We start from the raw sequence: 27,391 nt of genomic DNA on the forward strand, positions 1-27,391 counted from the left end.
CGGCAGCTCCGGACAAGTTGATATGGCATTTTAATCGGAGTGGGAAGTATTCAGCGAAGAGTGGGTATTGGTTGGCTTCGAAACTTGATCGGGAAAGGGAGAGATTAGGGGAAGCTGCTCCTGAGGTGGTGGAGTACTGGAGACATCTATGGAAGCTTAAACTGCCTCCAAAGATGCTACACTTCCTTTGGCGCTGTTCTTTGGGTTTTGTGCCATGTAAGGCGTCCTTATTCCGACGTAGGATTACGCAGGACGCGATTTGTCAGCGATGTCAACAAGGTGAGGAAACGCCCTCGCACGCAACCTGGAGTTGTGGTGATTGTGTTGCGGTGCTTGAGAGGGCGGGGTTTTATGCTAAGTTGCATCCTGGTCAGTCGCCTACATTTTTCTTTTTACTTCAGCATGCAGTGAACGTCTTGGAGGCAGATGAGTTAAGGCTATTATACTATATATTAAAGCTGGGTTTCCGGTTACTGTTACTAAGCCGTTTTTGTATCGGCTCCAGCCGAGCTGGTTGGTGGAAATCACGTTTTCGTCCTTATTTTGTGATAAGGACGACACCGACGTCGTCTAACTCGACTCTTCCAGACTATCATCATCTGCACTCCCTTTTTCGCTCTCCCAAACCTCATACACCAGAATTGATATCATCCCAAACAATTATCATCCCAAAATCTTTTTCAAATCCATCAGTCGTATCTTACCGGACCAACAAAATTAACTTTCCCCAAATCTCTGTTCTCGAGATCAAAAATAACGGAGATTCAAATTCTTTGCTGATTCATAAGGTTAGTAATTCAATTTCATTTGTTTCCCATAATTGGAAGAGCTGGAGTCATCTGATTGGTAATATATAAAATTGACAGGGGAAGAAGGTAGATAGCTCAGAGAAAAGGAAGAGGGGGACGGGAAGCAGTCAAAATCGGTAATTTTTTTTTTTTCCTTATGAGGTTTTGGGTTTCCTGTGTCTGCATGCTTTTGGGGATCATTGAATCCTTTGAGTGTTTATTGGGTTTCCTGTGTCTGCATGCTTTTTGGGATGATTGATTGTATGATCACACAATTGGTCTTTACAGAGTGGATCTTTGTTTAATTTCCTGCATACCTACGACTAATGTTCCATTTAGTTTGGCTCTTCTCAATTGAGTTCTTGCTCTTTTCCACTATTGATTTTGTATTTTTAGTCGATTAGGGATAAATACTGGTAATGATTTTGTTCATATTCGAATTCTGATGTTCTTAGCTGGAACTTTTAGATTATATTTGGAGTAGAATTATATGGCCACAGCATTATCTAAGTTTTCAAAATTTTTAGTTTAAATAAGTGTTAAACTTAACCATGTGTGACTTTGGTTTTCTTTCAGCGATTATCGGTGAGGACAACAAAATTTTCTCACTTTTGCTACTGTTCATCCAACTCAATTAGCAAGTGAGTGGCTTTACTAGATACTTATATCTGTATTTAACTATATTTAAATTGATTATTTTCTTAGTCATTTTTTGTTGATCAAACTGCAAAGCACTCAAACTTTCTTCCCTGTAAACAGTCCATAAACCTTCCACTTTAGGTTCCTAATCCCCTTCAAGTTATTTTCTAGGAAACTCTTTTGGTGCTTTGTTTTTAAAATTGTCATGCTATTATGTTATTCCCATGTTCAGTCTTTTATTAGCTAAAGATTATTGATAACTGATACTATAGAAGTAGGTTATGACATGAGTAAACTTAATGTTAGATCTCAATGCTTTGGTTTTACTAGCTTAGGCTGAAATTTTGTCAAATATATGAAATTATCTTACATTGTCAGTGACATACATAAACAGTCTAAAGATCATTTACTGCATCTTTTTCAGCTTTCTTTTGCTATTAAGATAGAGTATAAATCACGTAGGATACCTTCCATTTATTTTGTTCAATTTTTGTTTCTTCTATCATGGACAAGAAAAACACACAAAATCTCAAATCAAGGGGGAAAAAAACACATTTAAGTTGTTGCTTCTCTTTCTAAATAGAAACGTGTTGATAAAATATAATTTTTAAATACAGTCATGCCACCCAAGAGCAGGACAACAAGAAAAAGAATGCTGCTAGAAGACGATCACAACTCAGTAAATTTAGATCATGCTCAGAGTCGGGGTGAGAGCTTATCAACTGAAGGGGATATGCGTGAAATGACAGATAATCAGCCTTTCATTGCAGCTATATCTGAAAATTCTTTCGCTGATGAAGGTACAGATCATCGAGTTGTTACTAGCATAGGTTATTAAATGTTAATGTAAAATTTTAACAATTGTTTTACTTTCATTACACATTGAAAGTCATTGATATTGTATTAGTTTTGTTGACAGCAACCCCGTCAACAAGAAGAAGAAAGAAGCGGGGTTTACATCATGATGGAGCATCGGAGGGAAAGCGTGACAAACAATTTCAAAGTAATCAAGAGAATCCCAACACGATGATAAATCAAAGTCTGTTTGCCGGTGAAAGCTCATCCAATAATGCTGCAAATACAATAGGTAATTCTAAGCAATTACTCGATATTAGTATCTTTCAAATTATAGAACTTGATGGAGTTAGATGTCAGACTTCTTTGATGGTGTATACAAATTTGTTATATTCAATAATATCAGTAACAATTCTTAAATTTTACACACAGTTGGAGGTTCATCTTTTTTTGGTCAGGCATCATATCAAAGGAATAAACAAGGTAAATGGTTTTCTATTTCAGCTTTTATTGTTTGTGTTTATAGAAGATAAATATATAAATCGTTTATTAAAAAACTACAATTGCAGGAGTTATTATAAAGTATGAAGATTTTGGCGACAATAGTTTCACATGTATTCATTGCAATGCATCTTTTTGGTTAAAAGAAGCAAACAAACAAAAATTGAAAAATGCACCCATCATCTATACAAATTGTTGTCAAAAAGGAGAAATCAAAATCGAACAATCAAACCCAACTCCATCATTTCTTGAGCAACTACTAGATCCAAAAAACAGAGAAAGCACATTTTTCAGAGAGAATATTAGAATTTACAATTCAATGTTCTCTTTTACATCAATGGGAGCAACAATTGATCATGGTATAAATAACGGATCAGGTCCTTATGTTTTCAAAATAAATGGTCAAGTACATCATTTAATGGGTTTTATGTTGCCTCTTGATGGTGAATGTCCAAAGTATGCACAATTATACATCTATGATACAAAAAATGAGGTATCAAATCGTATTAACGCTATAGATCCTTCTCATATCAATAAAAAAATCAGACCAGATATTGTGCAGGGACTGATTAACATGTTTGATGAAATTAATGAATTAGTTAAAACTTATCGAACGATCAGAGATAAATTTGAAGATAGTTCTTTGCCTTCATTTAGTATGACTATGCTTAATCGCCAGCCAACTGACAGTAAACAATATGAAGAACCAACAAGTGAAGAAATTAGTGGTCTAATTGTTGGTGACATTGGAGAATTCAATTCAAATAAAGACATAGTTATTCAATCAAATGACGGACATTTGAAGCGGATTACCAAAATACATCCAAAATACATGTCATTACAATATCCAATTCTTTTTCCATATGGTGAAGATAGATATAAACTTGATCTTTTGATGCAAACAACTGCAACAAACCGTACAAAAAAAAGAGATAAAATATCAATGCGATGTTTTATTGCATATCAGCTTCAAGATAGAAATAATGAAATGAGCACTTTGTTAAAAGGCGGACGATTGTTTCAACAATTCTTAGTCGACTCTTATGCAACTATTGAAGAACATCGTTTAGACTACATTAGAAAAAATCAAAGAAATTTAAGAAGCGAAACTTATAAAGACCTTTTCACCGTAGCTTCAACTGGAATTAATGAAGGCCGTAATCTAGGACAAAAAATTATTCTGCCAAGTTCTCACACTGGAAGCCCTAGATACATGATCAACAATTATCAAGATGCAATGGCAATTTGCAGACAATATGGCAATCCTGATCTATTTATAACTTTCACTTGCAATGTTAAGTGGCCAGAAATATTGAGATATTTTGAAAACATACCTGGATATAAACCAGAAGATAGGCCCGACATAATTTCAAGGATTTTTAAACTGAAATTGGATGATATGATCAAATATGTTAAATCTGGAGAACCTTTTGGAAAAGTTGAAGCAGATGTTTGCACGATAGAATTTCAAAAAAGAGGACTCCCTCACGCCCATATGTTATTTTGGTTGACAAGAAATTACAAATGTTATACAGCAACTGATATAGATTCTATTATTTCAGCTGAATTGCCAGACAAAAATACCAATCCAGAGCTTTTCAAAATTGTTAGCGAATTCATGATTCATGGGCCTTGCGGACAAATAAATGCCAAATCTCCTTGCATGCGAGATGGAAAATGTTCTAAATTCTTTCCAAAACCATACAATACAAACACTACATTTGAAACAAATATACCTCCAACATATCGACGTCGTGATGATCACACAAAATTTGTAATAAAAAATGGTATCCATATTGGAAATAATTTTGTTGTGCCCTATAATTCAAATTTATTATTAAAATATAATGCTCACATTAATGTTGAATCGTGTTCTCAATCTATGTTAATTAAATATTTATTTAAATATATTAATAAAGGCCCAGATCGAGCTCGAATTTTAGTGCATGAAAATTTAAATGACGAAATTCAAACCTATCTTAATTGTCGATATTTAACTCCTCATGAATCTGTGTGGAGGTTGTTTGAATATCCAATTCATTCTCGACATCCAGCTGTTCTACATTTGCAAATTCATATGCCTTCAGAACAAAATATTGTTTTTGATGAATCTCAATCTCTTCAATCAATTATAAAACATAAAAGTATGGAAGATACTATGCTTACTGGATGGTTTAAAGCAAATACAACTTATCCAGAAGCATGTAAATTAACTTATACAGAATTTCCAACTAAATTTGTCTGGAATGATTGTAAAAAATGTTGGACGCCAAGAAAACAATATGAAACTATTGGTCGAATAGCACATGTACATCCTACATTAGGTGAAGTATATTTTATGAGAATGTTATTAAATATTCAAAAGGGTTGTCGTGATTACAATTCAATAAGAACTATTAATGGTATTACATATCCTTCCTATCAAGAGGCTTGCCGAATTTTAGGTTTATTAGGCGATGACAGAGAATGGATTGAAGCATTAACAGATTCTTCACATGTTGCAACAGCATCTGAAATGCGTCAACTTTTTGTCACAATAATTTTATTCTGTGATGTTGCAAATCCCCAGATGTTATTAGATTCACATTGGTCAAACATGTGTGATGATATTTTACATAAAGCCAGAATTGAACTTGGAAACCCAAATTTAACTCTCCCAGAATCAGAATTAAAAAATTAACTTTTATTTGAATTAGAACAAATATTTAATATATCATCAAGTTCATTAAAAGATCACCAATTACCAATGCCTGATACAAATAATGTCACGCCCCGGATTTTGAATGATAAATTCAAATCCGAAACCTGAATAATTACAATTACAAAAAAACCAAATCTCGAAACTTCGAGTTCATTATTACAATTCACTCTCACAATATATTATAAAGCTCAAATGAGCATAACACACCTCACAACTTACAATTGTTGTAAAACTCTAACAATTGCTCTAACCGCACGATCACCGTCCTGGTTCTCCTGTCCTGTAGGATTACCCGCTACACAATTTGAATAGTGTACCGGGAGTTGCAACAACACAAAACCCGGTAAGCTTTTTACAGCCAGTATGAGTAAACAAGAAAGAACTGTTGATTTATTAGATTTCAAGACTACCACAAACCCACGTTACTTTCTCACTCTCATATATATATATAGACACTTATGAGTTACTCTCAATTTAGCTCATAAGATCACTCACTCTCATATATATATGTAGACACTTATGAGTTACTCTCAATTTAGCTCATAAGATCCCTCACTCTCATATATATATATAGACACTTATGAGTTACTCTCAAATTCGCTCATAAGATTTCCCAACATTTGGTAGACAGACTCATATATATATATAGACCCTTATGAGTTACTCTCAATTTCCCTCATAAGGTTACCATATATATATTGACACTTATGAGTTACTCTCAATTTCACTCATAAGGTCACTCCACATTTGGCAGACAGACTAGAGCTCTAACTGAACGTAACCACTCGTCCGGCCACAGACGTGATTACGATTTAATACTATTAATAACCACCAGCCCGGTACGAGAGCGTGATTCACTAATAGATGCCATGGTCACCTCGTGACCTAGTGATCTCCACAGATCACAACAATTTATTGTTTCTCAACAATAAAACTCAACACCTCTCACAATATATTGTTTCTCAACAATAAACTCAATACCTCTCACAATATATTGTTTCTCAACAATAAACTCAACACAACTCCAACAATACATATTATTTCACGTAATAATATATATACAGACATTCACACAGGAATGTCTAATACACCAACAATAGTTCATATGATTGCAAAATAAAGCAATTAAATATATTGGGTTCGTAATATGAACCACGTGAGGTTTACTCACCTCTAATCCAGCTGCGTCTTCTTAACAGCTCCATTAACAATCTCACGAATCGTCCGCCAAATAAATCCATCGATCACCTAATCCAATAATGATCTTAACTTAGCCAACAACTCAAAAGCACACATATACGGAAACCCACGGTCGGATTCTAATTTTAATGATGATCCAACGGTCAGATCGAAATCATACGATGATCCAACGGTCGGATCTGAATTTAATGATGATCCAACGGTCGGATCCTCACGGATCGCCTTTAGGATCATCCTCCAAAATTATCACGAAGACTCCGATCTTCTTGAATCACTCTAACAAACATCTCCATAAAATTATATGAAAATCCGACGGTCAGATTCTCACGAATCGCCTTCCGAATCACTATTTCTCAATTATACGAAGATCCAACGGTCGGATCTTCGCCCGTGACCTCACAAAGTCACCGGGACAGTCATACGATCAACATATCCAAAATTGAAGCAAAACCGATGGTCAGATCTTCACAGATCGTAAACCGAAGATAAACGTAAAAACGTTAAATAGTAACGTCAAAACGAAAATCCACTATTTATCAACTTTTTCTAACATGACCATGTTATATATCAAAACGCTCGTATGGATGCATAGATCATCACCTAGATAATGAAAACTCGAAATATGGTCTGATGCGCCGCCACAAGCGGTGGTCAGTGGGCGGTCAACGCGGCGGTCAACGCCGGTCAACCACCTCAGATGGCAAAGTGACCAACTACAAACTGGTTCAAAATGAAAGGGTGGTCGACTTTCATACCTGGAGCTAAGCCTGGTTCGGCCTAGATCGTCCTAGATCAAGCGTTGAAGTTGGATTAATCTCGTGCGTCTGATCAGATTCCAGATTGAATCAGGGACGTCGAAATCTTCAACTCGTGATCTTTCACTCCACACTCCAAATCGTCAAGCAAGGCCTATATGGGGATGATCAGGGGGAGGAGGAGATCACGAAAATGGCGACGATCGGCCCATGCAACGCCGGAAAAATGGTTTTCCGGCCGGGTCCGAATGTTGCTTCTGGGTGGCTTCGATCCAGTTTTTGGAGCAGCGGCGGAGCAAGGCGACACCAGAGGGAGGCTGTGCGTGCGACGGCGAGCTCGGGGAAGGCCGGGTCCGGGGCCAGAGGAGGCTGGAGGACCATCGTTTGGCCGGGTCGGGTCGGTCGGAACCCGAGGGTTCTGAAGGTCGAAGGAAGAGAGAGAACGGAGGTTCTGGGGGCTTTTCCGCAAAAAGAATATTTTTTCGTCCTTAAATGAAAATAAAAATCAGAAATTTCCTATTTATAGAAAATTCCCAATTTTCAAAAATTCATAACTTATTCATAAGAACTCCAAATATTGCGTTCCACATGTCCACGAACTCGTATCGACGAGCTCAACAACTTTCATGAAGGAAGTTTTCCCAAATTTTGAACGTATAAAAAGTCAACTTTGTTGACCCCCTAAAAACGTTCGTTTTCGAAAATAAAATCGTTCGAACTAATTCCACAACTTCTCCAAGCTTCGTACTCGCTCCTACTATCGTGAAATCATTTCTAAAAATCCACGGAATTTAATTTGGATTTTCCGGGGTATTACAGTCTACCCTCCTTAAAGAAATTTCGTCCCGAAATTTGAGCGTAAGTCAATTCCTCTCGATTAAGGTTGACCTAACCATCGAATATCCATCTTTCCCAAAGCTGTAGTAATCTACAAAGCCTCAACCCTTGTATAAAAATACATTCCTATGGCCACTAAATCCTTTCATCACAAACGTAGACTCACACAACAACTACTCAACAACACTCCACATCACATACACAAAATCGTCACATGGATCATCTCATAGATCCTCACATAGATCTTCACATAGATCATCACTCTGTACTGGCATACAAGCACAGTAAACACTCCCACAAAGTGTTTCGCTACTCAATTAGCATCACGGTAAATCTCCATAGTAAAACTTAAGCATGCACCACTCTTCACAACCATAGAGATGCATCACTCAAAACAAATCATCCCCAAAAGCACGCCAATAAATTATGTCATCCAATGATGATGACTTGGGCTTGCTCAATCCTTGGGTTAAGCACTAGGGCTGGCCAATTGAGCCGAAGAAACCGAACCATCCACATTTCGAACCGGCCCAAACCACTTTGGGTTTAACATTTGGGCCTACTATTCGGGCCGAACGATTGGGCTTAACATTTGGGCCTACCATTTGGGCCTACCATTCGGGCCGAACAATTGGGCTTACTATTTGGGCCTACCAATCGGCCCACCCACTTCCAGCTCGGCTACGGTATGAAATTGTACATACCGTATATACGTATACATACCGTACAGATCGTGTATACGTATGCATACCGTACAACTGTATATACGTATGCATACTGTACAGACCGTATATACGTATGTATACCGTACATACCGTATATACGTCCGTATATCAAGCATATACGAGACCCAAAAATATTTGTAAGAGGTAGGGTTCGAACTCCCGACCTCGAACACGAAGGTTTTGCTCCCAACCACTGAAGCAAGAGCTGCCTTCATTAATATATGCTCACGTGTTATATTTATTATGTCATAAGCGACATAAATAAAATAACGGGGGAGGCAAGGTTCGAAACCTCAACCTGCCGCACGAAACCTTTGTCCCCCAACCACTGGAGCACAAGCTGTGCTTAATATAATGTGTACAAATTTTATACTTATTATGTCATAAACGAACATAATAAAAATAAACAAGAGGCGAGGTTCGAACCTCAGACCTCTTGTACACGAACTGTACACTCAACCACTCGAGCACGGCTGCTCACGTTATTATCCATACAAATCCTTTTATTTAAACCAACTGTTTCAACTGTTTAAACAATTCGGCCCAAAACATCCAAGACTGTTGCAGAAACCCAGCCCAACGTATCCAAAACTGTTACAGAAATCCAGCCCAACTCATCCAAAACTGTTTCAGAAACTCGGCCCATCATGTCCAAAACTGTTTCTGAAACTCGGCCCATCAGGCCTCCACCCACAGCTACAGTGATGCCTTGATCCGAGACAGGCCCAAGTACGGCCCACTTGTGTCACGGCTTATCCCTTCCGTGATTTACGGCAGTCAAATCTGCTTTCGGCTACAGCTGTCTGCCACAGCGCCTCGAGATTCCCTCGGTCCCCTTACACGCTCTCCACGCGCCAACAGCTTTTCCGGGTTTCGGGGCGACTTTAATCCAACGCGTGGATTGAATCTCAGAGATCGTCCATCCAACGGTGGAGATCTGCTCACCTCGTTCTATAAATAGGTGCATCCTGGAGAAAAACTGTTCACACCAAAGAAAAGAAATTTTCCCCAGCCATTCTCTCTCAAACTCTGCAGCCTTCCTCTCGAAACTCAAATCCTTTCTTCATCAATTTCAATCCTTCTCTTCTGATCTTCTCTCCCATCTAGTTGATTCAATCCCATCTTTCCTCTGAACTTTCAGATCTTCAATCTTTTCCTCCAAATCTTCAATCCTTCTTTCTCAGATCTTTTCTTCCATTTGAAGATTCGATCTCATCTTTCCTCTGAGAATCTCAGATCTCCAATCACCAGTTCAACAACTCCAATCCTTCTAACAAAATCTCCCTCAAACACTAAACCATGTATTCCTCGATTTCCACATCCTCTCACCCCATGACCCAAGAGCCACGAACTCTGCAACTAATGGAGCTCCAAACCCCGCAACAAATGGAACCACAACAACAGCAACCAACAGAGGAGGGAGGAAACACCCAAGCAGCTGGAAGTAGTGCCAACATGGATTTCTGGCGAAGCCGTACCAGGTGGATTCCTACTCCAGAACAAATAAGAATCCTCAAGGATCTTTACTATGTCAAGGGATTTAAGTGCCCAACTACAGAGCAGATTCACGAGATCTGTCTCCAGCTGAACCAGTATGGGCATGTTGAGGGTAAGAACATTTACTTTTGGTTCCAGAACGTCAGGGCTCGAGAGAAGCAGATGAATAGGTGTAATCAGGCTGCTCCAGTGCCCATGAGAACTAGTTCTCTTGGTACTGGTAGATCCATTGATCTCAATTTTGGGTCCACTGGTTCTACTGGTGCTGGTGGATCCATCGACATCAATTTTGGGCCAGCTGGTGGATCCATTGACATCAATTTTGGGTCCACTAGTTCTACTGATGATGGTAGATCCATTGATCTCAACTTTGGTTCCACCTATTCTACTGGTAATGAAGGATTTCTTGATTTAAATTCTGTTTCATATTCTTCCTCACACTTCAACACTAATACTAGTACAACTCTTTTGGCACAACAGGAGGACAAACATCCCTGCAACAACGAGGAGGAGATCACCAGGAGGTTCAAACTCTTCCTCTGTTCCCCGTGCACGGCGAGGACGTCTTTGGTAACCTGAAGACTACTTCCGAGGAAGGTAGTGCACATGATTACTATTTCGGTGGCTCAGGCGGTTACAACCGTGGATCTCCAGTTTCTCTTGAGCTCAGCCTCAACCCATCCGGAGCTACTGATTAGGCTTAGTATAGCGTAGTTCCAATTTCCTTTTTGTAATAATAAATCAATAAGATGGTGTGCATGTTGTTTCTTCTTTTTGTTTAACCAACAACAACACCAAGGATCGAACCTTGGTCACCCAATACTATTTTCAAAACCATAAACAACTCTACTGCACACATCTTTCATAATGATGCAATAAAAACAATCACTCAAAAAGAATCCAACAATCAATTAAGTTGCACAGAGGTCTAGCTAGTATCCTCTGAGTCAAACCAAACACAACAATTTCATCGATAGGATTAGGGATTTATAAAGCTAAACACATCCTGAGTTAGCTAGGAAAAACCCACGTTTTTAGAGTTACTCTTACAACTCTTATAGAATCTCGATAATTCCATCTATCAATTGTTTCAACAAAAACTCACCACAATTCAATCCCTAACATTTAGCGATTCAGAAATCAAATCAAACTCCATATCACATAGTAATTCACTTGAACCACTATGGATACCTAACAAAATCACTAAAATCAATATCCGAAATTGCGTTTAACTATAACACCTAAAATCAATCACCAAAGGCACACACTCTCATCCAACATCATTCACAAGAACTGATTCTAACTCTCCCAATTAATTACACCAAAATCAACTCCATTGCAAAACTTTAAGTGTCCCGCCTACTTAAACTTAAAACACACAACAACTTCAAATTCACTGCAGCCCATCTCCATACTACGATCCAAAACTTAAGAAAACTAGTTCACCACACAAAGGCCACAAAATTCAATTTCATTCACTTGAACAAAACTATATTCACAAGTCACGGTCAGGTCATCAACCCATGGTGTTCAAATGAATAAATTTCAAATCCAGTTTTCCTTGTGAATCGTAACGTATCGTTCCAAAATGATGCAAGTAACATCAACCACGTATATAAGACACATCTCGCGAACTCAATTCAAATTCAGAATCACCAAAACTACTACTAATTCCAATTCTACCAACAATCCTGATTCTGAAGGAATTATAGTACTCAACGACAACCCAAAACAATGGTCTCTCATCTCTAACCATCGAGCACAAAATAAAATTCTTGTCTCGCACCTTAAACCCTGCTTAACAACTTACAAGCACAAGGAAGAAGTAACCACAATAATTTCTTCCCTAACCTCAACCCTACTAACAAACTCCACAAGGACATCTCATTACAAAACAAGATATCTATTATTTGACATGTACATCTCATCCAAAAACATATGTACGTCCAACTTAAGAAGGCAACTTTCTATCCATTAATACTCGTATCCACACTAGGTACGTGCATAGGTCCACATCATGCCTTCAACCAAACACTTCAACATCCAAAAGAACCTCACTTCCATACAACAATCCTCGTTGACTTAACAGAGTTGAATCAAGAGGTTCCTATTCCTCAAGGATTGTAACTCGCGGCCACTGAACTTATTCTCATACGAACCTACAAGACAACTGTAAGGTTCTAAGTACAACCCCTTCGAATCTCCATCACCTAAGGAGTATAGTATGCTTGGCTAATACATGTATAACACTTAAAACACAGTATAAGTCAAATACAAATTCATATTAACCAAGTCAATACTATAGGGAATGTATTCACGTTCCCTAAACGACCTAGCGGCCTAAACAACTCCCAACACTCACGCATACCCAATGACTTAGCCAATACCAAAGAGCACACGATGGGGATCCGCTGCAGACGGGCCATCACTCGGAAGGTATTGACACATCACCAAATATGCACCTTACGCTCTGATACCAAACTGTCACGCCCCGGATTTTGAATGATAAATTCAAATCCGAAACCTGAATAATTACAATTACAAAAAAACCAAATCTCGAAACTTCGAGTTCATTATTACAATTCACTCTCACAATATATTATAAAGCTCAAATGAGCATAACACACCTCACAACTTACAATTGTTGTAAAACTCTAACAATTGCTCTAACCGCACGATCACCGTCCTGGTTCTCCTGTCCTGTAGGATTACCCGCTACACAATTTGAATAGTGTACCGGGAGTTGCAACAACACAAAACCCGGTAAGCTTTTTACAGCCAGTATGAGTAAACAAGAAAGAACTGTTGATTTATTAGATTTCAAGACTACCACAAACCCACGTTACTTTCTCACTCTCATATATATATATAGACACTTATGAGTTACTCTCAATTTAGCTCATAAGATCACTCACTCTCATATATATATGTAGACACTTATGAGTTACTCTCAATTTAGCTCATAAGATCCCTCACTCTCATATATATATATAGACACTTATGAGTTACTCTCAAATTCGCTCATAAGATTTCCCAACATTTGGTAGACAGACTCATATATATATATAGACCCTTATGAGTTACTCTCAATTTCCCTCATAAGGTTACCATATATATATTGACACTTATGAGTTACTCTCAATTTCACTCATAAGGTCACTCCACATTTGGCAGACAGACTAGAGCTCTAACTGAACGTAACCACTCGTCCGGCCACAGACGTGATTACGATTTAATACTATTAATAACCACCAGCCCGGTACGAGAGCGTGATTCACTAATAGATGCCATGGTCACCTCGTGACCTAGTGATCTCCACAGATCACAACAATTTATTGTTTCTCAACAATAAAACTCAACACCTCTCACAATATATTGTTTCTCAACAATAAACTCAATACCTCTCACAATATATTGTTTCTCAACAATAAACTCAACACAACTCCAACAATACATATTATTTCACGTAATAATATATATACAGACATTCACACAGGAATGTCTAATACACCAACAATAGTTCATATGATTGCAAAATAAAGCAATTAAATATATTGGGTTCGTAATATGAACCACGTGAGGTTTACTCACCTCTAATCCAGCTGCGTCTTCTTAACAGCTCCATTAACAATCTCACGAATCGTCCGCCAAATAAATCCATCGATCACCTAATCCAATAATGATCTTAACTTAGCCAACAACTCAAAAGCACACATATACGGAAACCCACGGTCGGATTCTAATTTTAATGATGATCCAACGGTCAGATCGAAATCATACGATGATCCAACGGTCGGATCTGAATTTAATGATGATCCAACGGTCGGATCCTCACGGATCGCCTTTAAGATCATCCTCCAAAATTATCACGAAGACTCCGATCTTCTTGAATCACTCTAACAAACATCTCCATAAAATTATATGAAAATCCGACGGTCAGATTCTCACGAATCGCCTTCCGAATCACTATTTCTCAATTATACGAAGATCCAACGGTCGGATCTTCGCCCGTGACCTCACAAAGTCACCGGGACAGTCATACGATCAACATATCCAAAATTGAAGCAAAACCGATGGTCAGATCTTCACAGATCGTAAACCGAAGATAAACGTAAAAACGTTAAATAGTAACGTCAAAACGAAAATCCACTATTTATCAACTTTTTCTAACATGACCATGTTATATATCAAAACGCTCGTATGGATGCATAGATCATCACCTAGATAATGAAAACTCGAAATATGGTCTGATGCGCCGCCACAAGCGGTGGTCAGTGGGCGGTCAACGCGGCGGTCAACGCCGGTCAACCACCTCAGATGGCAAAGTGACCAACTACAAACTGGTTCAAAATGAAAGGGTGGTCGACTTTCATACCTGGAGCTAAGCCTGGTTCGGCCTAGATCGTCCTAGATCAAGCGTTGAAGTTGGATTAATCTCGTGCGTCTGATCAGATTCCAGATTGAATCAGGGACGTCGAAATCTTCAACTCGTGATCTTTCACTCCACACTCCAAATCGTCAAGCAAGGCCTATATGGGGATGATCAGGGGGAGGAGGAGATCACGAAAATGGCGACGATCGGCCCATGCAACGCCGGAAAAATGGTTTTCCGGCCGGGTCCGAATGTTGCTTCTGGGTGGCTTCGATCCAGTTTTTGGAGCAGCGGCGGAGCAAGGCGACACCAGAGGGAGGCTGTGCGTGCGACGGCGAGCTCGGGGAAGGCCGGGTCCGGGGCCAGAGGAGGCTGGAGGACCATCGTTTGGCCGGGTCGGGTCGGTCGGAACCCGAGGGTTCTGAAGGTCGAAGGAAGAGAGAGAACGGAGGTTCTGGGGGCTTTTCCGCAAAAAGAATATTTTTTCGTCCTTAAATGAAAATAAAAATCAGAAATTTCCTATTTATAGAAAATTCCCAATTTTCAAAAATTCATAACTTATTCATAAGAACTCCAAATATTGCGTTCCACATGTCCACGAACTCGTATCGACGAGCTCAACAACTTTCATGAAGGAAGTTTTCCCAAATTTTGAACGTATAAAAAGTCAACTTTGTTGACCCCCTAAAAACGTTCGTTTTCGAAAATAAAATCGTTCGAACTAATTCCACAACTTCTCCAAGCTTCGTACTCGCTCCTACTATCGTGAAATCATTTCTAAAAATCCACGGAATTTAATTTGGATTTTCCGGGGTATTACAAATAATCTGTTACAGTTAAATAATAGACTGTTAAGAGAAGAATTAGATTACAATTGTCTTGAATTAAAACGTCACCATATAGATTTAGTAGCTCAATTAAATACATGTCAAAAAATTGTTTATGATCAAGTTATCAAAGCAATTGAAGAAAAGACAATGAATACCTTTTTTGTTCATGGTCATGGAGGAACTGGTAAAACATTTCTATGGCATACAATAATAAGCAAGCTAAGATCTGAAGGCAAAATTGTTTTAGCAGTTGCTTCATCTGGAATTGCTTCATTATTACTTCCAAATGGTAGAACCGCTCATTCTAGATTTAAAATACCTCTCACAGTAAATAATTTATCAATATGTCCAATAAAGAAAGGCAGTCAACTTGCAAAATTAATTGAGAAAACAGAATTAATCATTTGGGATGAAGCTCCAATGTGTGACAAACATTGTTTTGAATCATTAGATAAATCTCTGCGTGATATTTTATCCAACCCAAATAATACACAAATTGAAAAACCATTTGGTGGTAAACCTATTTTATTAGGTGGAGATTTCAGACAGATTTTACCCGTTGTTACAAGAGGAACTAAAGAGCAAATAATTGAAGCTTCATTAAACTGTTCATACCTTTGGACATCGTTTAAAATATTTCATCTAACTGAAAATATGAGATTATCGAATAAAAATTTAACTGATGAAGAAAAAAAAAATCTTTCAACTTTTGCAAGCTGGCTGTTACAAATAGGAGAAGGCCGTATACGTTCAATTGATTGTGAAAACGATCAAGATGCATCTTGGGTTGAGATTCCAAATGATTTACTTATTCATTCTTATACAAATCCAATAGAAACAATTTTTCTTGCAATTTATTCAGATTTTAACATTAATTACAACAAATTTGACTATCTGAAAGAGCGTGCAATTGTTACTCCACGAAATGCTACAGTTCGAGATATAAATGATTACGCTATAAATTTATTGCCAGGTGACACAACAACTTATTTAAGTTCAGATAACATTTCATTGAACTCTGGAAGTAATGAAAATATTAATCTTCTATACCCTACAGAATTTTTGAATAAACTTGAATTTAATGGATTACCATCACAAATATTAACTTTAAAAATTGGCATGCCGATCATGTTATTGAGAAACTTAAATCAAGTATCTGGCTTATGTAATGGTACAAGATTAATAATAACAAAATTATTTGATCGATTAATAGAAGCAAAAATATTAACAGGAAGTAATACAGGCCAAAAATTTTACATACCGAGAATTGTTCTAACTGCAACTGAAAATAAATGGCCATTCACTTTGAAAAGACGCCAGTTCCCAATTAGACCGTGTTATGCCATGACAATTAATAAAAGCCAAGGTCAATCACTAAATCGAGTTGGCATATATTTACCTGAACCTGTTTTCACTCATGGACAATTATATGTCGCACTTTCAAGAGTTACATCAAGAAATGGTTTGAAAATTCTAATAAATAATAACAATGATATGCCAAATAGATACACTAAAAACATAGTTTACAAAGATGTTCTGCAAAATCTATGAATAAAAGTGTGTATTACATTATATGTCAATATAATCATAAATACCTATTTTTTGTACTTTTTTTTCCGCCATAAACATCAAGAAAGAGGATGTACCAATCAACATATAGTTATGTGAAAGAACAGATAGTGACTTTTATCGTTCATGTATTTGTATAACATTTAATCAAAAGAAAAGTGCTGGGTTCTGCTAACAAAAATGAAGACTCAAAACGAATGCAGTTTCTCTCTTTCACCCCGTAATTTCTATGACAGCATGATGTACATATATTTGATTGAAGAGTTTTATGAACGTGGAGGAGCTAAGTACTGTAGATAATTTTGAAGCTTTTGGGAATTGAAAGAGGAAGAAGGCAATACTAAAACAAAGTGATTGTGGTATGGAAGTTGTCTTTTTGTTTTATTAAGGTTGCCTTCATGTTTGTAATATATCTATTATGGTGGACCTCTTCCTTTACTTTTTTTCACCAGGCTTAATAAAAGACACTGAATAATTCTTAATTTTCAACAGTATTGACCAATTTTGGATGGAGTACTTACGAGCGTTCAAGTTCATTCAACAGGCTATAAATTTGCATGGCTGCGCACAACCAAGTGAGTGTTCTCTGAAATTTGACCTGTTATATACAAAATCAATTAAATGAGTTATGTATTTTATTGATATGATTATAGTATCATGGTAATTTTTCTTTAGGACATTGGCTTCAACAATCACATTGACTTCCAATCTTGGAGGATATTCATGCATTGGACAAGGAATTTGTTAGAGGGGTAGGAGATGACAGAGTTGGGGGACCTGCAGTTTCTCACCAATTACAGATAATTAGATTATTAATGCAAAATCTGTTAATTGCAGTATGTATCATGCTCTATTAGAATATCTTTCTTTGCATAGAATTTTCCTTCAACAAAACAATGAATGAGAATGTTTTCTGATGCCTTTTCTATTCAGATTAATTACTTACTGAACCATACGGAGTTGAGACTGGAAAATGTGCACATAAGCCCAGTGGATAGACACATTAAAGTAAGCGCCATATTTCATGTTTCATATGCTCTATGTTCTCTTTTATCGTTATCTGTTCTGTTTTTTCTGTTTCTGGTTAGATATTCGTATTAGAAGAGTGTAGAAGGATATGGAGCGGTTTAAGAGTGAGAATAGTATTCAGGAGGCTATCGGTTCCCTACCAATTTGGAGTTAATTCTTCAGGTTCAATTCTTTTAGCTTTTTAGGTGTTCTTATTTTTTTTGTTTTCACGATTTGATGTGATGTGTTTTGCAGTTATGGTGTGTTATTTGGATATTGGGTGTGTTCTCTTGCTGATAGAATAGAGGAGTGAAGTGAAATTTTGAAGCTTGAATTGGGTATTGAAAAATTTGATGCTTTATTGCTTGGAACTAAATGGAACAGTGTGAAGAGTTGGATGTCTAGAGTGAAAGTTTTGAATTTTCCTGGGTATGGGAACCATTTTTGATGGTGCTGTTTACGTATAAATGTGAATTGTTTGTTGCTTCAGTATAGTTATTATTACAGTTAGTTGCAAACAATACTTATAATTATGATTTGTTAATGCTACTTCATATATACTTCATACCGATAGAATTACAGTTACCTCAGATAGATTGTGAGGTCTCCTTACTTCACAGTTCCCTTCTCAAAAGGAAGAAACACCAAGTTTGGTTACTTGAATGACTGTTCTGTTATCCAAATACGCATGTCATTTCGTCAAAAATGTGTAATAAAAAAACTTTAATGGTTTTTTTTTTCCAGAATTATCTTCTATAAGGTGTCTTTTTTTTTTTTTCCTTTCTTTCTTGACTTCATTTCTGCTTCAGAATTTGTGATTAATATCAATTCCAACCAGACAAATAATTGTGACGGAGGCAGGAGCAGCTCTAAGCAACTTAGGGTAGGAGAAGAAGACAGCCTGTGACTATAAGTGGGCTCAGAATGGTCTTCGTTTATCTAATATTCAAGTCCGCACATAAGCCCAGTGGATAGACACATTAAAGTAAGCGCAATATTTCTGTTTTCATAATCAGATTTCAAGATGTCAATATTTCTTACAGTTGTAGCATTTGTCTATTGTATGTTCCATCGCCATGAAACATCAGAACTTAGATTTTTGCCAACTGCAATTTGATCACTAATACAAATAATCAAATGAGTTATTTGACCTATAACCTAATATCTAAAAAGAAGATAATCCAATCAGATAGAAATATTAAGAAACACTGTGGACTCTTATAAAGATAGTCCAAATAGTGGCACAATGGATGTTAACATGGATAGCCTCAGTGTTATCACAGCTCCATTTCACATGGATAGTTTTCAGCACTTTAGTATTTTAATTACATTGGCTGGGAGAAACTGTCGGGATTAGTTCTTTATGGACTTGTACACCTGGGTGTGGAAACTTAGGGGGAAAAAAATCCTATGAGGAGAAACCTCACTATTAGGCAGAAACAAACCCAACAACTAGCCCAAGATTAGTTCAAAACACAAGCGATCGAGGCTATGGCCCATGGCCTATGAGGATTCAGCCGTGCGGCTCTCTCACGGAAAGATATTCCAAATTCCCAAACTTATGGGAGCGGACCCAAAACTTACTCCCTAAAATAAAAAGGATTTCCAAGATCATGATTTTTCACTAAAAACTGTCGATACAAATTGCATGTTCTTACTTTCTCAATTAAGTCTCCTCTTTCTCAATCATGATTTTTAAGCAATTCTCCAACCAGTGGAACTCGAAAATCTTAACCCGATTTTTTCTATAATATTTTCCAAAGTTTGAAGAAAATGCATAGAGAAAAAAGATGCCGGTGTTCTGTCAATTGGATTCTGTATTAGACTAACTTGGGATCACTTTTCTTGGAAAGATTGTGGGAACTGATCATAGTTTGGTTAGACTAACTTTCTGTTAAAGTTAGTTTTCGAAGCTTTATGATTAATTTTCAAATTTCATTGCTATTTTGTTTAGGTTTTCTAAGTTCTATACAAAGAAGTGTGTGCATTATTCTTCTGCCGCTGTTCCTGTGTACATTGTTTGGCATTATCTCAGTTTCTTATTCCTATTCAGGTATGTGCTTCATATAGAACTGATATGTTTATATTCGTATTCACTGTTGGTCATGATGCAGATTAATTAATATTATGAAGATCAGTTGTTAATTTACTTATCATGTTAGTTACTGTAGAAGAAATAAACTGCAATGCATTGTTTTCAGTTTGAACTTGATAATTTTTTGGAATAAAGTTAAGAGTCATAGAAATGTATCGTCTCATGATTGATTCTAAAGATGTCAAAAATGATTGAAATCAGATAAAAAAAAAGTTATACTATAGTGAAATGAATTTTAAAGGGAGTAATACTTTGTTTAGGAATTATCTTTTTAAATACTAAAGTTTTCCATCAGTCACTCATTTTATTTATATTCATTATTTTGTTTTGTATATTGTTTCGAAAATGCAATATATTGGAAATCCTCTTTTGACTAATATTGGAAATGGTTTCATTCTGCAGATATTCAGGACAGCGTGCTGTCAACTTCTTTAGCTGTTTTGGGTTCAAATATAAATTTTTCAGGTTATTTGTTTATAGTTATTAAAAATTTCTCTAATTTTTTTTTTTAAATGCCTGCTTTTCAAATGCCTTACAACTCTTAAACTGTCCTGCCTTTTGTTGTGATCTTTAGTTACTGGTAGTTTGAATCAAATAAATATGCTGATTAACTGCAAGCTAAGAAAGTCTGAATGGAAAATTAATAAATTATATATCTATTATTTTAAGTAACCTTTAAATATAAAGAGTAGAATGATATGGCCACAACATTATCTAAGTTTTCAAAAAATTTAGTTCAAATAAGTGTTAAACTTAACCATGTGTGACTTTGGTTTTCTTTCAGCAATTATCGGTGAGAACAACAAAAAAGGAGCATATCTTCTCACTTTTGCTACTGCTCATCCAACTCAATTAGCAAGTGAGTGGCTTTACTACATATTTATATCTGTATATAACTATATTTAAATTGATTATTTTCTTAGTCATTTTTTGTTGATCAACACTAAAACTTTCTTCCGTGTAAACAGTCCATAAATTTCACTTTAGATTCCTAATCCCCTTCAAGTTATTTTCTAGGAAACTATTTTGGTGCTTTGTTTTTAAAATTGTCATGCTATTGTTTTATTCCCATGTTCAGTCTTTCATTAGCTAAAGATTATTGATAACTGATACTATAGAAGTAGGTTATGACATGAGTAAACTTAATGTTAGATCTCAATGCTTTGGTTTTGCCACCTTAGGCTGAAATTTTGTCAAATATATGAAATCGGTTAAGTGGTACATATGAAATCTACCTGCTCTAGAAGCACAACAATACTGCGAAAATTAAAATCAATCATCAAAATTTTGACCACAATTGATTTTGATTGAGATTGAGATTTTATTGATTTCGATAGGTCATTAAAAGGGTTTCCATGTTTTTGTTTTTTGCAGCCAATGGAAGAGATGAGTTTTGCAGGCAATGGAAGTCTCGCTTTATATATAAACATGAAACCCAAACCAACAACCAAGGCCTCTCCATTTCCAGCTTATAAGGCTTTTGATTTTGCTGCGGTGACATGCTGTGATAGTTACTTTTCCATTTGCCCATTTGTTGATAACATCCCATGTATTTCAACTAATTATCGTCTTACAATTTTGCTTCAATTCACAGCCTCTATCTTCCATTCATTTCAGCACAGTTTAGTTATTTTTGTTAACCAAACTACACTCAAACTACATCAATCTTTAAATAATGAACAAAAAATACAACTTTTTCTCCCGCAGCATCGCGCGGGCTACCTTTCCTAGTTGATATTATAATGCAGCAGCGAACAAACGGGATTAAATATGGAACTATGGAAGTAGGGAAAGACATGTAGGCCTTGGGAGTCATAAATTGTTTCTATTGATAGACCAAAACAATCAGGTTAAATTTCTTTGATTTTAATTTATGCTTTTGTCCAAGGACAAAAACATGTTTTCTCACAACAAATATATGGTATCAACAGCATGGGCATTTGCTTCCCTTAATATTCAAACATGCATATAATTAACTTGCTCAATTATAGGTGGAGAAGAAGGAGAAGGATATATAAGTTGAGTTTTGACAGTGTTGATCTAAATGCAATGCTTATTATCTATCAATATTCCTTTTGCTTTCTTCTTGATTTAGTATTATATTCTTCTGAACATAGAAGAACATCTAATCCTTTTTCTATAATCATCCAAAATAAAAGAACAAAATAATTGTCCTGATCAGGAAGTTGCCATTCTAGAGGCTTATTCGTGAAATTGACCAGGACTTCAAGGTATATATACATACAATCTATTGATGACTCTTCAACTCAATACAAACATAAGCCAAAGAGGGCTCATACAATGTATGAAACGAATTGGATTTCCTGTCATTAATTATATTATAAATGACACATAATGATAATGTTTTTGTTTCTTATAAATTTTGTTTTTGTATTTGCAGATTTTAATCGGCTCAATGTCGATATTGGACGGTTGAAATGTTCATTGGACTTTGTTGTACAGAACATGGTTCTCAGACTCAGAAATGTCGAGTGCGGGGAAGTGGAACTCCAATTGCAGTGGATTGATGTACCTAGTTCTAGGGGTCTATAGTTACTGATCTCACTGTGTCTGATTTTCCGTTCGTAATGTCCAGAGGAGTTACAGATGCTATCCTTCCATGTATTGTCATCAACATATGGGATGTGAGAATCTAATAAACTACAAATTGTATGCGATACCTTTTCTAATTCTATGTATGTGCACAGTAAAAAAGAAATAAATATCGCTTTCTCTAGATTGACAAAATGTCCTATGAGAAGCTCTGCTAGGATTTTTCTAGGAAGCACCAGGTTGGAGAGGGCTTTCGACCTTTCAACGGTGTATCGGGTTCTTCCCTCATATACTTGGGGGTCCTATTTCGGGGTTCTGGCAAGTTTGTTTCTTTTCTTAGTTTTGTTTCAACGATCATGGTGTTTGATTGGTTCTTTGGTGAACATCGGTGTGTGGAGATGGCGTTATTGGTTGCGAATTTTGCTGGGGCTAGAATTCTGGACTTCTGCTCTAGTCGGGTCGGGGGCTAGAGCTTCGAAGTAGGAGGTTGTTGTTCCTCTGGCGATGTCTTTTGCTAATGGTCTTGGATTGTTTAGAGGCATGGATCTGGATCGGGTCGATGGTTGCTGCGACGGCCTATTCGCATATAGTAGACTCTTCCCCGTGTTGTTCTGGTCACAGGTGATTGGGCGGCGCGGTGGAGGTTTTCCCCCGAGTTAGAGGTGCTCTGCTCTGCATGACGAAACTGGGGACCCACACGTCGGTTTCAGGCCCAAACCGACTTCGACTCGAAACAGTCAATTAGGCCCAAATTTGCCTTTACTATCTTCTTTTTAATTTATACTAGGAAAGTAGCCCGCGCGATGCTGCGGGGGAAAAAGCCATATTCCTGTGATAACACTGGAAATGGATAGGCCTTGGTTGCTGCTTTGGCTTTAGTCTTTATATATAAAGTGAGACTTCCATTGCCTGCAAAACTCATCTGTTCCATTGGCTGCAAAAAACAAAAATATGGAAACCCTTTCAACGACCAATCGAAATCAATAAAATGTCAATCTCAATCAAAATCAAAATCACTTGTAGTCAAAAATTTGATGATTGATTTTAATTTCATAGTATTGTTGTGTTTCTAGAGCAGTTAGATTTCATATGTACCACTTAACCACCTGCACAACATGAACAATATCATTGTATCTCAATCTCAATGATTCGAAAGAAAAAAACTCATCTTCGTTACCTCTTTGTACTTCGACATTCCTTATCCAAAACCAAGGTATGAAACCCACTATTCCAGATTTCTAACTGTAAAAAAGCAGAAACCTATGTCAAGTAAGCCTCAATATACAAAGCCAAATGAACCCACTTCGACTAAAAACATATATAGCCAACAAAGGTTGAAAATCTACATGGGTTTTCTCTTTCTGGGTTAAATATAAAATATCAAAATGTAATGCTAAAAGCTGAGAATTGATTAACTATAGTGGAAAGGAAAATTGCACCTGGATCGTGGTCTGCAATTTATAACAATCAATCAAGCTGTAGCTGACAAAAATACGATGTCAACTGATGTCATTACACAAAACAATCAGTAAAGATCCGCATATCAACAAAACTTACCAGTGATCAAAAGTAAGCCAGAAGAAATCCACTTCAAAAAGATAACCCGCCGTCTTTCAACCTTCCAGCCAAGATGATGAACGTAGTCACATGGGTAATGCTTGGTCTGTATATAAACACAATGGATAAGTAAAATTTTTTTCTTGAATCACAACTAAACATTTATAAAATAAAAAAAAAGGAAAAAAGATCCAAACGAACTCAAGAAAATTGAAATCAATCTGTTCATTAGTAATTATAGTTATAACTAAATTTCCAAACGTTATAGTTGAATTTACCAATTATCTCATTCATTATTGCAGCTTATTGAACAGAAGACAACTTATAAATAAAAGTAGAGTAAAATTTTACGAATATAGTGTAGTGATATAAAGATTAAGGGTGAAGTAATATAAATCTAATACCACCAAATAGACTAAATGACATAAAACTGAATGTTCTAATTACCTGGTTCAAGCTCAACAGTGGATGATGAAATTCTAAAGCCTCTGCAAACTTCAATTCAATTTGAAACTCTGGCTGACAGATTGATTAATGACAAATCTGAACACTTGAAAAGAATTTATCAATTGAACCACAAATTGACAATAACTATCTATCTATAGCTTCAGTGAATGTGAGAAAAATGGAGAAGATATATATTGAAAAGCAATTAGTCTAGTTTAATCACCAAGATTAAAAGGAGACAGTAGATGTTGCAGATCAAATACAGATCTGATATAAAAAGCAAATAGTGATTCCAAAGAGGTATAATCCAAACAGCAGATAATCATTGGAAAGAGCTGTGAAAAGTACAGAACATCATTGTAAAGAGCTGTAAAAAGTAGATAAACAGTGTAATTAAAAAACTAAAGTGCTAAAAACTATCCATGTGAAATGGATCTGTGATAACACCGAGGCTACCCATGTTAACATCCATTGTGCCACTATTTGGACTATCCTCATAAGAGTCCGCAGTATTTCTTATTATTCCTAGCTGATTGGATCATCTTCTTTTTAGATATCATGTTATAGGTCAAATAACTCATTTGATTATTTCTATTAGTGACCAATTTGCAGTTGGCAAAAATCCAAGTTCTGATGTTTCATGACGATGGAATATGCAATAGACAAAATGCTACAACTGTAAGAAATATTGACATCTAGAAATCTGATTATGAAAACATACATAAACAGGTAGAGGAGGACACATCTATATTGATTTGTAAGCGTTGGTTATATCAAGAATTCATCAAACATAAATAAGATAATAACATGGTTTTCATCTTTCTCAGTACTACATCTTGTTCAAACACTAAAACAATGAAAAGAAAATTAAAATACCCTCCATCAACGATCTCATCAAAGCATAAAGTATATATCAAAAAATAAATAAGGAAAGTAAAAAAGAGCTAGAGGCAAGAGTTATGACCAACTCTACCTCAAGAGAAGGGGAACTCATCAAAGAATCCCTGAAGTACAGTGGCTAAATGAGTTCATTTTCATCATCACCTCCGGTCACAAAGAAGTGAAGGTCCTGAACAAACTTATATATAACAACGTTGCACACGAACATCATAACCTCTGCAGCATAAGATAAAATAGTAAATTATGATGACTGAAAATCTGGTAATTTAACATGACTTTTTGTAAATGATACCATTGTTGCACACCTTCTATCCATGCATTTGTCATTAGAGTCTTAGTGAACACAGATTGTTCAAGCTAGATTTGCAGCAATTGTTGGCCAATTATGAGAGTAACATGCTTCCCTTCAGAGTCTAGAAGAAGAATGTTCTTCACAGATGAGCTTGAATCCTAGATGGAAAAATATTAGATCAGAATAGTACGTGTAAAGATCACTCCAAATCCTATATGCAGTTAGCCTAATGGATCCATTCAATACAAATCAAGAATTCTATTTAAATGGCATCAAGCTTCTATTCATCAAGGCAGTCCAAATTCATACACAAAAGCAACATTTACATATTCTACCAAAAGTCTGTCAGGTCCAAGCCAAGGTGTAATTCATCCTAGCTTGCGATCCTTATCAGAGTTCACAATAGCACTGTATCCTTGGATCTTAATTCCGCTTGAACATTACTCACTATTTGTAAGGTTTCCAATTGATTCAAAATTAGTAAAACCCCCAGAATCAGCAAAATTTTTTGCTTCTAATCAAAGAACATACAAAGATATGTCGCCGTGAACTCAAATTAATCACACCTTAGTTCCCAATCAATTGCACCGAACAAATTGATAGAGGCAATTTGAACTCACATATATCCCCAGGAATGCTAGAAAACTCAAAAATAATGTAATTAGTCTAAGCACGGGTAGAAGAGAACTCACATCTTCATCAAACTCGCATCTTTTTGAGGTAAGAGCCTCGACTAAGCATAATCGAAACAAGCAAGGGCATCATGTATTTCCGCTTAAAATTAAGGAGCATTGTTTAGCATTTCAAAACTGCACAGAGAGAGAGAGAGAGAGAGAGAGAGAGAGAATATGTGAATTGATTTGATTGTCTCCTCCCTTTATTAGTTTGTCTCGCAAACATAATGTGAATTTAATTTATGTTGACGACTTTTAGGTGACAAACCAATATTTTTGTCACCCATAATAGTTATTACAGATGCACATGAGTTGCGTCTCCTATATTTTTATCTTTAAAAGAGATTTCCCTTGTAGTATAAATAGTCCAATAACTTTTTTTAATATTTCGGTGTTTTGCGAGTTCTAACATAATCACGCTCTATGAATGGGTAAGCTTAGGCATGCATAGAGATTTTTTTTTTCTTTTCCAAACAGATTATTAGCACGTTTGAAGGTTCCATGACTTACCAAAACATGCTAAACCTTGTAAGTATCATTTTTTTTTTCCTTAAAATTTTTACGTGTCACAAACTCACCATCTGTAGTAAATGACTTTTAGAAGGCTTTCCCATGACTTTTACATATGAAATCTACCTGCTCTAGAAGCACAACAA

General features: G+C 36.4%; 1 protein-coding gene and 1 long non-coding RNA gene across 20 annotated transcripts; one reads left to right on the forward strand and one right to left on the reverse strand.

The window, feature by feature from the left end:
- The first annotated feature begins 445 nt into the window (after positions 1 to 445).
- Positions 446 to 23,051, forward strand: LOC133738861 (uncharacterized). Of its 16 annotated transcripts, XR_009860338.1 has the most exons (14): positions 2,425 to 2,514; positions 2,655 to 2,705; positions 17,446 to 17,568; positions 17,702 to 17,784; positions 17,885 to 18,045; positions 18,143 to 18,217; positions 18,298 to 18,400; positions 18,473 to 18,646; positions 19,056 to 19,202; positions 20,172 to 20,270; positions 20,715 to 20,777; positions 21,097 to 21,171; positions 21,687 to 22,615; positions 22,714 to 23,051. XR_009860338.1 is itself a non-coding variant. In XM_062166530.1 (7 exons), the coding sequence occupies exons 4-7, from the start codon at positions 2,047 to 2,049 to the stop codon at positions 5,401 to 5,403; spliced, it is 3,024 nt and encodes a 1,007-aa protein (XP_062022514.1). In that variant the 5' UTR covers positions 446 to 788; positions 867 to 925; positions 1,365 to 1,429; positions 2,045 to 2,046; the 3' UTR covers positions 5,404 to 5,470. The 16 variants fall into 16 exon arrangements, 2 of the variants coding, with proteins under 2 accessions (XP_062022514.1, XP_062022515.1); XR_009860332.1 differs by having other exon boundaries at positions 18,143 to 18,400; XR_009860331.1 differs by lacking the exon at positions 18,473 to 18,646 and having other exon boundaries at positions 18,143 to 18,400; positions 21,687 to 22,161; positions 22,495 to 22,615.
- A 589-nt stretch (positions 23,052 to 23,640) lies between these two features.
- LOC133739712 (uncharacterized) lies at positions 23,641 to 26,784 on the reverse strand. 4 transcript variants are annotated; one of them, XR_009860769.1, is made up of 8 exons: positions 26,754 to 26,784; positions 26,075 to 26,219; positions 25,843 to 25,985; positions 24,870 to 24,965; positions 24,423 to 24,528; positions 24,305 to 24,341; positions 24,043 to 24,107; positions 23,641 to 23,799 (listed from the first exon to the last, which is right to left on the reverse strand). It is a non-coding gene; the product is annotated as an uncharacterized LOC133739712 (long non-coding RNA). The 4 variants fall into 4 exon arrangements; XR_009860770.1 differs by lacking the exon at positions 26,754 to 26,784 and having other exon boundaries at positions 24,305 to 24,347; positions 26,075 to 26,717; XR_009860771.1 differs by lacking the exon at positions 26,754 to 26,784 and having other exon boundaries at positions 24,870 to 24,941; positions 26,075 to 26,709.
- Positions 26,785 to 27,391: the final 607 nt, after the last annotated feature.

This window comes from Rosa rugosa, chromosome 3 (assembly GCF_958449725.1).
Source record: "Rosa rugosa chromosome 3, drRosRugo1.1, whole genome shotgun sequence".
Classification (NCBI taxonomy): Eukaryota; Viridiplantae; Streptophyta; class Magnoliopsida; order Rosales; family Rosaceae; genus Rosa; species Rosa rugosa.

Excerpts from the sequence above, each read along its gene's own strand:
- LOC133738861 (XM_062166530.1), top strand. The coding sequence starts at position 2,047 with ATGCCACCCAAGAGCAGGACAACAAGAAAAAGAATGCTGCTAGAAGAC. Across the intron at positions 2,228-2,334 it reads AAATTCTTTCGCTGATGAAG|TTTTGTTGACAGCAACCCCG; the intron begins GTACAGATCATC and ends ATATTGTATTAG. Across the intron at positions 2,706-2,791 it reads ATATCAAAGGAATAAACAAG|GAGTTATTATAAAGTATGAA; the intron begins GTAAATGGTTTT and ends CTACAATTGCAG.